At 48.2% G+C, this 17729-nt stretch overlaps 1 protein-coding gene across 1 annotated transcript in view; it reads right to left on the bottom strand.

Moving 5' to 3' along the window:
* The window catches only part of LOC142312616 (scavenger receptor cysteine-rich domain-containing protein DMBT1), a 39487-nt gene extending 36063 nt beyond the window's left edge, over positions 1-3424 (bottom strand). Inside the window, exons 1-3 of the mRNA XM_075351610.1 lie at positions 3403-3424; positions 3332-3358; positions 9-214 (exon numbers count right to left, since the gene is read on the bottom strand). Coding sequence (XP_075207725.1) covers positions 9-214; positions 3332-3358; positions 3403-3424 — 255 coding nt within the window. The remainder of the gene's footprint in view (positions 1-8; positions 215-3331; positions 3359-3402) is intronic.
* Positions 3425-17729: the final 14305 nt, after the last annotated feature.

Below are 17729 nucleotides of genomic sequence, written 5' to 3'. Positions count from 1 at the left end.
CAGCTCACATCATCCAGGATGATATTTCCACTGCCTCGTCCGTATCTAGCAAGGGGCAGGATGGGACTGCCACAACCAGCCTGTCGGCACACCACTTCAGCATTGATTCTGTTCCAACCATCATCACACACCGGGGCCCATGCTTCTCTGTGGTATAGCTCCACACGACCAGCGCAGGCATGCTCACCCTGCGCCAAGCGAAGCGCTGCTGGGACTGTACGTCGGGATAAAGGGAAACACATAAACAAGACTTTTTGGGATATTCTGAAATTTTCTGTTTAGTATTTCTGTCCTAGTCAAAGATAGTTGATCTAGGTTAGTGATGGTCAACCTTTTGAGTTTGGTGTGTCAAAATTTGTAAAAAAAAAAAACAAAACAAAAACGAGCATAACTCGGGTGGTTTGTCACTTCTAGAAAAATCCATAATTTTGTGATATTTGTATCTCTCATAACAAATAGTTATAGTTTGAATATATGTACTGTATTTATTAATCAAGCAAAAACAAATAATTCTTTACCTTACCTGCTTAGTGACTTTTTTGTTGATGAATTTCATTGGCGAAATCTTTCATTTAAGGTTGGTATTTCACACACTTCAAGCCCAAGCAAGCCCCTTCCCTTCCCCAGCAGTCATTATCTTTTCTCTCCCTCCGCCCAGCAATCATTGTCTAGTCTCCCCCTCCCCAGTAGTAATTATCACCAATCCCCCTCACTTCAGCAGTCATTATCTCCTCTCCCTCCCCCCAGCAGTCATTATCTCTTTTCCCCCCCACCAGTCATTATCTCCTCTCCCCCTCCCCCTAAAGGGGGGCTTTACACGGTAGCGATATCGCTAGCAATTTCTAGCGATATCGACCGTGTAAGTACCCGCCCCCGTCGCGCATGCGATTGTTTGTGATCGCTGCCGTAGCGAACATTATCGCTACGGCAGCGTCACACATACTTACCTGGTCGGCGGCGTCGCTGTGACTGCCGAACAATCCCTCCTTCAAGGGGGAGGGACGTTCGGCATCACAGCGACGTCACCGCAACGTCACTAAGCGGCCGGCCAATCAAAGCAGAGGGGCGGAGATGAGCAGGACGTAACATCCCGCCCACCTCCTTCCTTCCTCATTGCGGCTGGCGGCAGGTAAGGAGATGTTCCTCGCTCATGCGGTGTCACACATAGCGATGTGTGCTGCCGCATGAGCGATGAACCACAACGCTAAACAACCCTTACCGATTTTTGACTTTGGGACGACCTCTCCATGGTGAACGATTTTCACCATTTTTGAGGTCGCCTAAGGTCGCTGGTAAGTATTACACGCTGCGATATCGTTAATGACGCCGGATGTGGGTCACTAACAACTTGACCCCGGCGACCAAACATTAACGATATCGTAGCGTGTAAAGCCCCCTTTAAAGTCATTATCTCCTCTCCCCAAAGCAGTCATTATCTCCTCTCCCCGTCCCTTCTCCCAGTAGTCATTATCTCCTCTCCCTCAGCAGTCATTATCTCCTCTCCCTCTCCCCAGCAGTCTTTATTTTCTCTCCCTGCCATCAGTCATTATCTCTTCTCCCCCAGCAGTCATTGTCTTCTCCTCCCCTCCCTCCCCCAGCAGTCATTATCTCCTCTCCCCTCAGAAGTCATTATCTCCTGTCCCCCAGTAGTTATTATCTTCTCTCCCTCTCCCTCAGCAGTCAATTTCTCTTCTCCCCTTCCCTCCCCCAGCAATCATTATTGCCTCTCCCCCTCTGCCCCATCAGTCGTTATCTCCTCTTCCTTCCTCCCCAGTTTCCCCCCCACAAAATTTTTTATAACATTTCCTGAGTGCTGCTGAACCAGATTCCAACTGGTAACAGCAGATCTCTCTCTCTATAAATGTGCTGCTTGATAAGTGGACTTTCTGCAGCTGCCACACCAGCACAATGTAATGCTGCCCGGCGCCCGCCTGCAATAGCGCCTGTCTTCATGCTCCGCTCCGGAGGGTTAGAGAGGCGTGTTACGTCCTGCATGGTAAGTTAATACGCCTCACTCAGGACCCTGATTAAAGGTACAGAACACAATAGTTAAATCACCGGCGGCCGCATCCCGATCTATAAGACAAGCCGCGGCCACTGGTGATTTAACTAGACCTGCATGTGCGACCCCCTCGGTCCAGCCATTTCAGAACAGTTTAGCCGCACATGTGACGTGTCCACGGGGCCTGGGGTTTTACTCGTCACCGGGCCAGTGGTGGGGAGGGATGTCGCAGTGGCCTGATCCGGTTCCGTGGTCTCGTCGGTGTCAATAAAGATGGGGATTGGGATGTTGGGAGTAGTTGTCTCATGACGCCACCAGTGGAGGGTCTCTCTTCTGGGACAGATGGTGACGCAGCTCGGTTGTTGCAGCTCCCCACAGGTAGAGCTAGGCCCCAGGAGGATGGGAGTGGTAGTCCCTGTTGTTTAGCGTTGAGGTGCAGGACTGAGGAAGCCGGTAATAACTGGACAACACAGGGGGCTGTAGTTTCCTTTACCTTTACTTGGCAGATGTTATGCAGGCCCAGGAGTCTGGTCCATAAGATTACGGTGGTCCGGTCAGCCTGGAAGCAATGTGGAGGATCACCCTGCCAGGTGGGTTGGAGGCCTTCCTTGTAGCTGACCCTCTTCCTAAGCGTCGTTGTCTGTTCTTCCCTTACGTCGGGCAACACGAGCCTGTCAGGGGCACCAACTCTTTAGCTGTGGTCCCAGGCTCTATTGTGCTGCTGCACCTTCGGGCTTTCTTTGGGCCAGGGAACTTGAAATCACCTACCATCCGGGCTTCACTGGTGGGGCTTCAGCACCCAGTCAGCCTAGGGCCCCAGTGTCCTGTCCCTGCACTAGGTCCTGAGAGGGCTCAATTACACAGCTCTGCTTAGCGACTGTATTCTCTGCTCTCCTGAACTGTTCTGAAGGTTTCACTTTCAGTGTGTGCTTGTGTGTGTTCTAACCCCTCCCCAGGCCAGAATGCACCAGGGAAGTTCTCCCTAAACCAGGTCTTGAGCTCCCCCTTCTGGCCTGAGTTAGGAAGTGTTGTATGCAGACTTACCCAGCATGGAGCTTTCCTCACTGCTTCCAAGCATAGCATTGCCCCTGGTGAAGAGAGCGACACCACTATCGCTCCCAAGACCACTGGGGTGCCACACATGCAGTTCTAGTTAAATCACCGGCAGCCACGGCTTGTCTTATAGGTCGGGATGCGGCTGCCTACCCCTGCTGCGCGTGTTAGCAAAAATGTCTCAGTGGTTCACCTCTGACACACGTGTCATACGTTAGCCATCACTGTCATAACTGGTTAAAATCAAAATACCCCTCTAAAGCAGAAATTACTTACCATCTTGGGTGGTAGGGCTGCTGGACACTGTTAAGCAGGAACAAATTGAAATTAGGAATATGTGCAATTACGAGAGCTGATAACAAGACTCATGTATAGCATGGCACACAAAGACCCCACTCAGTAACAGAACAATGGGCATATAAAGTGAAGCATAAAAGTGGTGATGGGAAATATGAAAAGCAATTATGCTATGTTCACACGTTGCTTTTTGCTGCTTTTTTTAACCTGCTTTTTTGCTGCCTCATTTGTCTACAGTTTATGTTCAATAACTACAAATGCAGCAAAATATACAGCAAAAAACACAGCTGTGTTGTTGCACTTTCTCATTGTTTTCAATGGTGAAAAAAGCTGCAAAAATGTTGAAAAAGGTGACACGCTGCTGCTTTCAAGAACGCAGCAAAAACAGTTTTCCATTTCAGTCAGAAAAAAAAGCAAGTGTGTCTGTATGTGCATGAGATTTCTGGAATTTTATAGCTGTTGCTAGGACTATAAAAAGCAGGTTTTAATTTGTACAAAACTCATGAAAAAATGCTGTAGAAAAAATGTAGAAAAATGCAGTGTGTGAACATAGTCTTAGGGCTAATTCAGATTCAGACGTCTGATGTTCTCGTATGAGTGCTATCCACGGTTTTCACACATAGCATGCGTACTCATAAAGGTCTATGGGTCTGTTCACATTTTCCTTGGTTTTCTGCAGTCCAAGTGGTCAATGGAATATCGCGGACACATGTCCTGTTTTGATCCCTAAGTTGGGTCCCATTCAGCAATGTGAGTCTACGGCTCTGTGAAAAAAGATCAGGCCGCACATAGATGACATCCAAGTTAAGTCAAGTTTTCAAAAATAGGGTCTCACATCTCATTTTGTTTTATTTCGTGGAGTCACTTTATCTTTTTGGACAATTTTGAAACTGCTGCAGGTTTTTTCTTCCATTGGTTTAGTGCTCGACTAAATACGCCACTGAAAAATGATGGGCAAAACTACGGATTTCACTCCTGGTAGTTTTGCCCATAAACTCTGCTGCCCGATTAATCCACCTTTCCCCTCGCTATTCCCCAGCTTCTCCACTCTGCCAATCCTTTCACTGGCTTCCCATTGCCCAATGACTCCAGTTCAAAACACTAACCGGGAAATACAAAGCCATCCGCAACCTGTGTCCTCCTTACATCTGTGACCTAGTCTCCCGGTACCTACCTGCACGCAACCTCAGATCCTCACAAGATCTCCTTCTCTACTCCCCTCTCATCTCCTCTGCCCACAATCGCATACAAGATTTCTCTCGTGCCTCCCCCATACTCTGGAACGCTCTACCACAGCATATCAGACTCTTAACCATGGAAAGCTTCAAAAGGAACCTGAAGACCCGACAAACCTGCAACCTACAATAACCCCCAGACCAGTACACCACTGCGCAACCAGCTCTGTCCTCACCTACTGTATCCTCACCCATCCCCTGTAGACTGTGAGCCCTCGCAGGCAGGGTCCTCTCTTTTTCTGTACCAGTCTGTACCTTGTATTGTTCATGATTGTTGTACTTATTTTTTATGTATACCCTTTTCACTTGTAAAGCGCTATGGAATAAATGGCGCTATTATAATAAATAATAATAATAATTAATAAATAAAACAAGGATCCCGATCCCTTGTTCCTCCCCTTTGGGGGTCAGCATTGAATGGAGCAGCAAGGTCACGCATGCTCAATGCCACGCCATTCACTGTCTAGGGTACTGACGGAGACAGACGCTCACTGCACTCATTGATCTCCACCATTTGGATTACTCAACCCTGTCACTTATTAATACAGCTCCAAAGAGCTGGACAAAAAGCAAACTTAAGGATGTCGGGCGATATGTCGTCGGGATCACAGATACCGTGACGCACATCCGGCATCGTTTGACATATCGTAGCGTGTGACAGCTACGAGCAACTGTTAATGAGCAAAAATACTCACCTTATCGTTGCTCGTTGACTTGTCGTTCATTTTCAAAATATCGGTCACATTCCTGAATGCAGGTTGTTCATCGTACCTGAGGCAGCAAACATCGCTCCGTGTGACACCCCGGGAATGACGAACACAGCTTACCTGCGTCCCGCCAGCAATGAGGAAGGAAGGAGGTGGGCGGGATGTTACGTCCCGCTCACCTCCGCCCCTCCGCTTCTATTGGGCGGCCGCTGTGTGACGTCGCTGTGACGCTGAACGTCCCTCCCCCTTCAGGAAGAGGATGTTCGCCGCCCACAGCGAGGTCGTTCGGGAGGTAAGTACGTGTGACAGGGGTGACCGACTTTGTGCGACACTGGCAACAAATTGCCCGTGACGCACAAACGATGGGGGCGGGTACGATCGCACGATAAATCGACACGTGTAACAGGGCCTTAACTTCTGCAGCACTGGTAAATACATAATTATAGTATCATCTAAAAGATATGAAAATGGAATATACCATTGAGTCTTTTTGTTGTACTGGCAGCGGCTGTGGAACAAGAGATAAAAAAAACTAGTGAGTAATAGGCAAAGATCGTACAAAGAAATGGCATGGGGGGAGTGATGATAAAACATGAGATCTTTAATTTCATAAGATTCACAAAAGTTAGGACAGTACAAAAATGATGCACATTATCTGCTTCTATATTTTCTGCAAGTGTCTGCATCACAATACACCATCACAGTCAGCTGAGGTTTTAGCATTTTTGCAGCTTGTTTTTGTGCTTTCCTGATTTTTCATACTATTTTGTGCAGATTTTACCCAAAAAATTTTTAGCATGGAAACTCTTTGATTTTTCACTTAAAAACACAATAACTTTTTTACATACATTTTTTTCAGACTCTCCGTAAAAGTCAATATATAGGAAAAACAAAAAGCGCTAAAAACGCACAGTTCTACACAATTTTAAATGCACAGATGGCATGAATCTTCATTAAATCACATCAATTTCCTTAATCCAGTAAATGCATTAAAAAGCAATGGAAAAACTTGAGATTATAATCAATTTTAGGGAGAAAAGTTTAGTAATCTGTATATCTATATTGGCGTAATATTCTTCAAGCCATTCCCAGCCACAAAAGTTGGGTCTATTAAAAGAATTAACTGATATCTTTACAAATGTAGACGTTTTAAAAAGTTACAGAAAAAATTCTACTACATTACACTACAATTACTGGTCACTCATTAGTGATGAGTGAGCACTACCATGCTCGGGTGCTCTGTACTCGTAACTAGTGATGAGCGGGCATTACCATGCTCGGGTGATCGGTACTCATAACTAGTGATGAGCGGGCACTGCCATGTTCGGGTGCTCGGTACTCGTAACTAGTGATGAGCAAGCACTACCATGCTCGGGTGCTTGGTTAGTAACTTTAAAACCAAAATCAATCCACAACCAGTCACATGTAGGTAATGTGAACTGAGACCATGGTCTCAAAATCCCTAATAAATACAGGTAACCCTCTATAAGATACCGTATTTTTCGTTTTATAAGATGCACCAGATTATAAGATGCACCCCAAATTTAGAGATAAAAAAAGGTAAAAAAAAATAAAAATTGTGTCCGTTTTATACTCCACTGCGGCGGCCAAGCGGCAGCCAAACCAGCTGGGCCGGGAGATAGAAGCCCGGGAGAAGCGGAGAGCGGAGACCCTGGTCCGTACCATCTGAGAGAAGGAAAATTTACGGAGTGCCACATACCGGGTGCGGGGCCCCAAATACAAGGGTCAGGTCCGGCGGTTTGACCGTGACAGAGGATGGGGATTCCTCTACGAGCCTGGCCTGTTCTCCCGGAGGGATGTGAATTCCCACTTGCCCTATGGTCACCCGGACCGTGACCTGTTGCCCGGTGACCTGGTACAGTATACCCGGCATTGTGGGGAGAGGGGCTGGTTTGCCCTGGACGTTCGCAGGAGGGAAGGTCGCATCGTTCCGGAGCGGCCCCAGTCCCCTCCCCCATCGTACAGCCCTGATGCGACTGTGGAGGCTCAGTACCAGGAGGAAGAGATGCAGGAAGAAGATTAAGGTAGCGGTGTTTAAAGCTACAAAACTGCCCGTCCCCGTTGGGACTTTGTTTTTGCCCGTTATGTCCCGTTAAAAATAGACAAGGCTGAGAACTCGCAAGCCACCCAAAAACATTTGGGCTTGTAAATAATACACCCCCTTTATCCTTCCCGCTGCTGCCAGTCTCCGGAGAGGCTGGTTGGAGGATGGGCCTGTGGGAAGATGATGGCCAAGGCCCGCCACCACTGAAACCGGTGGCGATCCTCCGGGTCAGGGGTCCCCTGGACGTGGAACCTCTGAGTGACTGCCGGGTGCGAAGTCCCATACCCGTTCCGCTTGGGTGACCTGGGCCAGTTCCCGTTTCTGGACTGGGAAAAGGGGTGCTGCCCGTTTCTTAGGGGCAGCATCAAGGCGTAGGTTGCTTGGGTGGGAAAGTGGAAGGACATAGACCCGTTCCGTTGTTATTAAAAAGGTTACGTGACGTTAAAGTGATTGCCTCCCGTAATGGGAAGACCTGAATACAAAGCTTGCTTGATGTAAATATTGTTAGTATAATTGTAAATGTTTTCCGTTTTTCAAATTTTACAGTTACAAAAGCAAAGAAAAATAAACCCGGTATTGGTGGCCCGGCAGCCCACGGACGGTCTGCATTAAACCAAGGGGGAATGTGACACCCTGGACTAGCCAGGGGGTCACAGGTGGCCCTTGCACTACACCTGCCCCCAAAAAGGTACCAGCAGTCACCCAAAAACCCTGAGTCACCCCCATCTGTACCAGACATCCACACACGGGGGCGGAGTCAGGCGGTTGGTCACGCCCACCGAAGAGGATTGATGGTCAGGGGCGGGGAAAACCAGACAGTTCAGGAGAGTAGAGCGGAGTGAGGAGGAGTTAGGAGTGGAGAGAGCTGGAGTTAGGGAGAAGAAAGGAGAAGAAGTCTGTCAGGGCCTAGGTTGGAGCCTAGGGACCCTGTGGCCAGGATACAGGTGGTGGTGGCCGTCAGCAGTAGGCCGGGAGTGGAACCGGCGGAACCGTCAAGGCACCGAGGCAGGGTAGCAGCCCGCCGGTACCGAATCGGGGAGTCAAACCGAAACCGGAGCACCAGGAAAGGGTACTCAGACCCCGTACAAGGCCCAGAAGCAACTGGACCGAGTCAAATTAACTGATTGTGGTCTGGGCTATAGGTCCATTCCCACCCCAAGTCCCAAGAGAAGGCAACAGCCCACCGAGGGGGATAGGAAGCCACCGCCCAGGCACCAAGATCCCACGGGCCAGCGCCTGCGGGCAAAAGGGCTCCTCCGGAATCTACAAGTTGGGGAGCGGACTACCGTTGTTCAGGCATAGTAGTCACACAGCTTACAGAGGTGCAGGAGAAAGACGGACACCATCAACCTGAGTAGAGGGAACTACGCAACCGGCTGCGGGCACCGACCACCATCCCGTTTTTGGTTTACCAGTGACTCCAGTGTGTTTCCTCAGAGTGAGTACACCAGTGCCCTCTGGCACCGCACCGCGCTACGCCGCCCTGCCCTGCACCCCTCGGGCATCAGACTCACCCCAGCGGGCCCCCCGGGACCCACATCCCCTACCCACGGAGGGGGTCGACACTTAGCTGCGCCACAACACCGCACCCGGGAGCCCCCACCATCACCAGCAGCGGTGGTGCCAATAATCACCACAACCCGTGGGTGGCGTCACAAACAATCTCTATAGCGGCCCCGGACGCACACCAGCCCGATCACCACAACCACCCCTTCACAGAGCGACGTGACCCCCCGGTCTGGAGGCGCTTGAGCCACCGACACACACCCGAGCCCGGATCCGAGCCGCTCGGCTGCAGCCGAGTGCAGGGTGGTACAACTAGGTGGCAGACGTTGGTCTGGGCCTGGTAGGAGCTGGAACCTGGTCGCAGGGGACAGTGTCAAGGGGCACGGACTGCCAAGGAGGGCGGCCGGCGGTCTTGAACTATCAGTGGGCAGGGGCCAGGGCACAACGGGGAACGTGGACCCCAGGCCGGAAAGTAGCTTCACGCGTTCCTGTAATTTACCCGACGGTGGGTGAAGACTTCAAGTATCATCCCCAACCAGCTCCAAAATCGAGGTACTAGCACACCAATGGGATACTATTTTCCCACAACAGTCCAAAGAAATCCTATGCGTGAACCCTGAGAGCAAGCTCACTCCATTAGTCATACGGGTGAGTGGGACCCGAAGAGTTTTATACCCACAGGTCCAACAGAGATGAAGGTGCCAAGGACAGGGCCACAGGCTAACAGCAACACCAAGGGCACGGATCCAAGCGTGCTGCCCGCAGGCTGCAGTGGTGCTCAGAATGCTGGTTTACAAGCTGTCGGTGTAGTTATTCCAGGACTGAGTGAGTACATTGAAGACCCCTGTTCCTATCCCCCACGACACCCAAATACCATCCCAACCATCAACAGGCCCCGGGACACAAACCCCCTACCCACGGAGGTGTGACGCCCTGGCGCCGCCAGGTGGTCACAGAAGAACACTACACCCCACATAACACCATCCCACACCAGGTTCCATCAGCCACAAAACCCTAGCAACCCCCATCAGGGTAGGAAAGACAAACCAGTGGGCAGGGCCAGGCAGATTGGGAGCGCCCACCTAGGGGTCTTGAGGATCCGAGGGAGGGAACAAGTCAGTTTGGAGTTGAGTCAAGTTTAGAGTGGAGAGCAGTTCAAGTGACCGCGCAAGGTCAAGGCTGAGCCTAGTGAAGGGTAGCCAGGGTAGTGGCCCTGGTCTACTGGCTAGGTGGGAAGCAGTGGACCGCATACAAAGGCGACGGGAGTCCGGTCACGGGAAATCCAGAGTGGACCGGGACAGGGTTGGAGCCCGACGGTACCAACAGCGGAGATCCGGTCCAGAAACCGTGTAGAGGCGGGGTACCTGGACCCTAATTAGAAGACGGTTGCAAGCGAAATGGCAGCCCACCGTGGCGGATAGGCTATCCGCAAACACCCACTGAGATCCCAAGGGTCAGTTTTCGTGGGCACATCTCCCAACCAAAACCAAACCGGTAGTAGACTTCCCCGTTCCATACGAGGTTGTCTAAAATAGATGGAAAATACAGAGTGCCGGAGGAAGGGACATTGGTACACCAGCCGGGTGTGGGAATTGTATATACCCTGAAGCGGCAGCCAGCCACTGACACCTTGGTTTACCAGCAGACTCGTGTGCATTTATTCAATCGTGAGTACACCAACACCCTCCGGTCCGGCCCGGTGCATCACCACCAACAGCCCGTGTTTTGGACACTGAGCCCTGGGGCATCCACCCCTACCCACGGAGGGGTTAACATCCAACTGCCATCCCATCGCCCCCGGGTGCTCCCCAATAGCAGCGGTGGTACTCCACCTTACCACACACCGTGGGTGGCGTCACAAATTATCCACAACAATCCCCTGTACATATTACGCCCCTTTTTATTTGAGTGTCCGCACAACCACCGGGTCCGGAGACCCCTCGAGCCAGTGCGGATCCGGATCCGAGCAGCCTGGCTGCTGACGTGGGGGCGGCACAGAGGGGTTAAACATCAGGCTGCCACACCTTCGTTACCGGGCTCCCCAATGGCAGCGGTGGTCCCTCACATTACCACGCACCGTGGGTGGCGTCACGAACTTTTCAAAAAACCCCTGTACATATCTCCCCTCCCTTCTTTTAATCGAGTGGCCGCGTGACCCCTGGGTCCGGAGACCCCTCGAGCCACCGCGGATCCGGATCCGAGCAGCAGCAGCCCAGCTGCTCGCACGGGGGCAGTACACGACCATTTATTCATGCATCTTTGACCCCTCATAAAACAGAAGCCTAAATATTTCTGTCCCATATGTAAAAGTGAACACACAGAATATGATACAAAAATATTCTATCCTGTAGAATTAGAACCTTTGAAACAATTCCAATGGTCTGCACCCTGTGGCTCTCCACTAGTGGTGAAACTACATCTCCTGCTATGTTTTCACGGCTGCTTGCTAGGAGTAGTAGTTTCATCACATTTTCAGACTACAGGGATTTGGCATTTGGTGTACAGTATATCCTGACAATCTATATCACATGCAGCTTACCTGTGCAGTTCAGAATCCACAGCCCACACAGTAACACCAGTGACCTCCCCATCCTGTACCGCTCTGATTCTAGATAGCGTGCACTGAGCGTGATATAAAAGGCTGGGGATGGATACAGAGACTGGAGATATTAGGTGTCTCTGCGACTCCCAGGAGAGATACCCCTTTAATGACAGGGAAACAAAGCATACAGACTCTATACAATTGAGTTTTCTTTGATGCTGGTAATATTTCATCCAATTGTCAAAACATAAGCATACTGTGAAAAATGCGACATAACCATTTAAAAGTATGAGATTTTCCTAGAAGATTTGGGAGGACTTCCAGCGAGCGGCACAACACAGAGGGAACACCAGGGTCACAATACAAAGGAAGACTCTGGCGCTAGGGAGAGGCGAGCGGGGTCACCTCCTAACACCCACCTTAGGCTGATCTCTGCACTCCGTAATGTCCCTAGACGAGTCCTTCCCAAAAGCGCCGATGGCGTGCCTAGGTCCTCGCTAGCCCTGAACTCACTCTGACTAATGAAGGCCAGAGAGATGCTAGTCTTGCCACTACAACAAGCCCAACATGAGGAAAGGATGACAAACAAGTGGAGATAGACACAACAAAAAGCACTCCAAGGTTTTTTCAGCAGGAACTTTGTAGCTGCAACTGGGTAGCAACGCCACAGCTCTCCAGAGACAAGCTCCTTCAACATGGACAGCATAGGTATGAGCTATAGCCAGCATAGGGAGGAATGAAGAGTGGATGCTGATAGCAGAAGGGAGTGGCTGCAGCTGAGATTACAACTACCTGTTAGATCTCTGCAGGATAGAAAGAAACCTTAACTCCTTGGAATTAAATACAACTCAACTCAGGGTAAATGATGAGCGGGCACTAAAGCAGATCTGCGATCAATAATGCTCTGTGACCTTCTGATCCCAGATCTCCCCGAGATCACATCAGGCCATAACATGCTAACCAGCCAATCTGTTGTTACTATGGAAGATTAGTAATCTTAGAGAAATTTGTGGATTAATTATCTAAGAAATACTATATAACCAAGTCTATGTCCAGTGTGTGGATCAAAACCTTTACCTCGTATAGTAAAGTAATGGAAATAGTAATAAATAGCAATAATATTTTAACTGGGTATCTGTTAATAGACATGTCTCTTTTTTTGGTCAGTTTCCCCAGTGTCCTACTGTCCACTAAGTATAATACCCCCACAGTGCCCCTCACATAGTATAATGCCCACACAGTAGTCCATAGGTAGTGTAATGCCCCCATATTACTCCATTCATAGTATAATGCCCTCAGAATCCCCCAAAACACAGTATAATTCCCCTACAGTACATAGTATTATGCCCCTCACCCAGTATAATGTACCCACAGCACAAGATACATAGTAAAATGCCCTGACAGTGCCCCTCACACAGTATAATGACACTACTGAGTCCCATATATAGTATAAGGCCTTCAGAGTGCTCCAGACACAGTATAATGTCAATACAGTGCAACATGCAGAGTATAATGCCCTCAGAGTGCTTCAAAACAGTATAATCCGCCTACATTACCCCATACATAGTATAATGCCCCCAGAGTGCACAAACACAGTATAATTCCCCTATAGTGCCCCATATTCAGTATCATGCCCCCAGAGTGTACAGCACACATTATGATGCATTCATATTGCCCCTCACAAAGTAAGATAGATCCACAGTGCCATCCCACTTAGAATTGACCCGTTTCCACAATAAGCGGAACAGACCTGCTATATGTACTTTATGCTGTGTGAGGTTCCCTGCTCCTTAACTATCATTATCATTATTATTTATTATCATGGCGCCATTCATTTCATGGCGCTTTAGATGTGAAAAAAGGGGAGGCATGCATAGACAAGTAAAATAATCATGAACAATACAAAACATAGACTGGTACAGGAGAGAGGATCCTGCCTGCGAGGGCTCACAGTCTACAAGGGACAGTTGAGGATACAGTAGGTGAGGGTACAGCTGGTTGGGCAGCAGTATAGTGGACTGAAGGTTACTTCAGGTTGTAGGCTTGTGTGGCGCCCCTGCGGTTTCAGGCGCCACAGGGTATTACACCTCATCCAGGGTGCAGTATTCATCTCAGATACGGAGGAGATCATCACCGGTAAACCACCATAACTCATCCAACACATAATACGGGAGCTCATTCTCTGGGACTGGGCCAGGGTAGGTGCCGGGGATGGCCGTCACGAAGTATGGGACCTCCTGCCCACTAGTTCAGCAACCTGAGAGGTGAGGTACCTTCAGGGGAAGTGAGGAGCCATCACACACAGAATTCAGTTAGATATTAATTCAGCCAGAAGAGACAGAATAGAAAGGAGCCGGTGGTTTGGAGCTGGAGGCTTGTCCCGGGCTCTTAGGAAGAAGGGGGATACCAGGGTTTGCGGGGAGTGCAGCAGGCCCCTGTGACCTGTTCCATGGCCCAGGAGCTGGGGGTGGAGGGAAGACCACTAGAAAGGACACACTGAAGGAAACACCGGCCTTGACCTCCGAACTATCTGGGATCGACTGAAGCCCCTCACGGTGAAACCCCAGCCTTCAAAAGGCGGTGACATCTCAGTGAGTAAAGAACCTTGACTGCAACCTTTGTGTCGCCCCATCACTTCCGGCGCTCCCATCTTCGCGCCCCTGCACTATAGATGAATACTACTCCCAACATCCTCCCTGGGGCCTGAGCTCTGCCTGTGGAAAGCTGTACCATCCAAGCTGCATTATCATCCGCCCCAGAGAAGACCTCCTGCAGCGGTGGCTAAAACTTGGCCGCACACCACAGGGGGCGTCACGAATAAAAACTCCACACTCCATCTCCCCTTTTTATTGACACCACCGGGGTCACGGAACTGGGCCAGGCCACTGTGACATCCCAAACCCGATGACGAGTAACCCCCAAGACCTCGTGGGTGCATCACTTGCCTGAATAGTTGGGTTTTCAGATTCCTTTTGAAGGTTTCCACAGTAGGTGAGAGTCTGATATGTTGGGGTAGAGAGTTCCAGAGTATGGGGGAGGAACGGGAGAAATCTTGTATGCAATTGTGGGAAGAGGAGGTAAGAGTTGAGAAGAGAAAGAGATCTTGTGAGGATCAGAGGTTGCGTGCAGGTAGGTACCGGGAAACTAGGTCACAATTCACAGATGTATGGAGGAGACATGTTGTGGATGGCTTTGTATGTCATGGTTAGTGTTTTGAACTGGAGTCTTTGGGCAATGGGAAGCCATTGAAGAGATTGGTAGATAGGAGAGGCCAGGGAATAGCGAGGTGAGAGGCGGATTAATTGGGCATCAGAGTTTAGATTAGATTGTAGGGATGTGAGAGTGTTAGAAGGGAGGCCAGAGAGCAGGAGGTTGCAGTAGTCGAGTTGGGAGATAGTAAGGGCATGCACTAGTGTTTTTGCAGATCCTTGGTCAAGGAATGTATGAATCTGGGAAGTATATTCAAGTGTGTGTTCCCCGGACACAGACTCAGTTGAAGCCATAGCAAGGTGCTAGACATCCAGTAAAATGAAATCGCTGGATCAGCAATATTGGGAGGTATGTTATTTTAGACGTTAAGTATTATTCAGGGATGTAGCTATAGGTGGCAGTCACATTTGGTCCCTGGTACTGTTGCTCCTCTGCCAATTAAGAAGACACCAGTATTATAAATGGCACATGGAGGGTTGGGGCCCCATTACATAATTTGCATTTGGACTAAAGAGCTTTAAATTACTCCCCACATATTTTTGAGGGTCCTTTACATTAAAAATTAACAGTGGTTCCCTGGGGTTAAAATTCATATAATATAATAAACAGATGGGTATGCCACTTTATAGTGCCATGTGCCTAGTTCCCATAATACGCACTGATTTTACCCCTCTATAAAATATTGCACTCCTATAGCTAACGTCAGTTGCATCCTCTCCTCCTCTCTTGCTGGAGCTTAATAAATAGGACAATTAAGTGGTAATTTAACCCAAGAAGATTTCTGAATACATTGTGGCTTCCTGGAGGTTCCCTAATCCTCTTGTTGTAGGACGTCAGTTGGTAACTATGTCATCATCGGATCCGATAGATACAACAATAAGAAGGAAAGAGGAGACAAAACAACACAGAGCACACGAGATAGTGAGATCAAATCAAATTTCAGAGTGTAGGAATATGATAGTATCCACAACCAGGTATATGTATTATACTACTATAAAAAGTAACCACTCCAGTGAGCAGTACACATTTAGTATTAAGCTAAGCTGATGAGTTTGTGTATATATATATATATATATATATATATATATATATACAGACCAAATGTTTGGACACACCTTCTCATCTCTAGAACAACTGTTAAGAGGAGACTTTGTGCAGCAGGCCTTCATGGTAAAATAGCTGCTAGGAAACCATTGCTAAGGACAGGCAACAAGCAGAAGAGACTTGTTTGGGCTAAAGAACACAAGGAATGGACATTAGACCAGTGGAAATCTGTGCTTTGGTCTGATGAGTCCAAATTTGAGATCTTTGGATCCAACCACCGTGTCTTTGTAGAAAAGGTGAACGGATGGACTCTACATGGCTGGTTCCTCCCGTGAAGCATGGAGGAGGAGGTGTGATGGTGTGGGGGTGCTTTGCTGGTGACATTGTTGGGAATTTATTCAAAATTGAAGGCATACAGAACCAGCATGGCTACCACAGCATCTTGCAGCGGCATGCTATTCCATCCGGTTTGCGTTTAGTTGGACAATCATTTATTTTTCAACAGGACAATGCCCCTAAACACACCTCCAGGCTGTGTAAGGGCTATTTGACTAAGAAGGAGAGTGATGGGGTGCTACGCCAGATAACCTGATCTCCACAGTCACCAGACCTGAACCCAATCGAGATGGTTTGGGGTGAGCTGGACCGCAGAGTGAAGGCAAAAGGGCCAACAAGTGCTAAGCATCTCTGGGAACTCCTTCAAGACTGTTGGAAGACCATTTCCGGTGACTACCTCTTGAACCTCATCAAGAGAATGCCAAGAGTGTGCAAAGCAGTAATCAAAGCAAAAGGTGGCTACTTTGAAGAACCTAGAATATAAGACATATTTTCAGTTGTTTCATATTTTTTGAGGTATTTCATTGCACATGTGTTAATTCATAGTTTTGATGCCTTCAATGTGAATCTACAATTTTTAGAGTAATGAAAATAAAGAAAACTCTTTGAATGAGGAGGTGTGTCCAAACTTTTGGTCTGTGCTGTATATATATATATATATATATATATATATATATATATATGTTACATTACATTACTCTTCATCTGCTAAGCCTGAGCTTAGGGCTGGATTCAACAGAACAGGTGTCCCAAACCCAAAGGAGTTTAAATGAGGCGATGGTCTCGGAGGGAGCCGATTGCTGTACTGTCCATTGCACTTCTTACTTCACTGTCAAAATTCTTTTGCGCTTCCAAAGCAAGTTGTGGGCAACGATGCAGACAACGAGGAGGAGGTGGAGGTGACTGAACGAACAATGGTTTATTAACTATATACAAATCAAGGATTAACACCTTAAGGCCCTGTGCACACTGCGTTGTTTGCCGAGGATTTGCTGCAGAAAAGGTGCAGTTTTTGTTCGTAATCTTTCTGCAGTCCTTCCCCAGCAAAATCTATGGGAAATCCAAATGCTGTGCGCACACTGCATTTTTTTTCCCTACAGGTTTTGCTGCAGAATTTCTGCTGCAAAAAGAAGTAGCATGCGCACAGACCCTAAATGTGAGATATCATCTTGGCATAGCACAAGTAACTGCAGTAAATCAGATTATTTCACAGTGGATTAATCAGCAACACAAATATATGGAAAGCAATCACAGGATTCTTTACACAGTATTAATCTTACCACTAATATTCACGGTCAGCATTATACAGTCATGGCCAAAAGTTTTGAGAATGCTACAAATATTAATTTTTACAAAGTCTACTGCTTAAGTTTTTCTAATGGCAATTTGCATATACTCCAGAATGTCATAAAGAGTGATCAGCTTAACAGCAATTACTTGCAAAGTCAATATTGGCTAAGAAAAATGAATTTTAACCCCCAAAGCACATTTCAACATCATTGCATTCCTGCCTTAAAAGGAGCAGCTAACATTGTTTTAGTGATTGTTCCATTAACACAGGTGTGGGTGTTGATGAGGATAGGGCTGGCGACCAATCAGTCATGATTAAGTAAGAATGACACCACTGGACACTTTAAAAGGAGGCTGGTGCTTGGTATCATTGTTTCTCTTCAGTTAACCATGGTTATCTCTAAAGAAACACGTGCAGCCATCATTGTTCTGCACAAAAATG

This window comes from Anomaloglossus baeobatrachus, chromosome 5 (genome assembly GCF_048569485.1).
Source record: "Anomaloglossus baeobatrachus isolate aAnoBae1 chromosome 5, aAnoBae1.hap1, whole genome shotgun sequence".
NCBI classification, from domain to species: domain Eukaryota; kingdom Metazoa; phylum Chordata; class Amphibia; order Anura; family Aromobatidae; genus Anomaloglossus; species Anomaloglossus baeobatrachus.
This window is presented reverse-complemented; position numbering and strand designations above follow the sequence as displayed.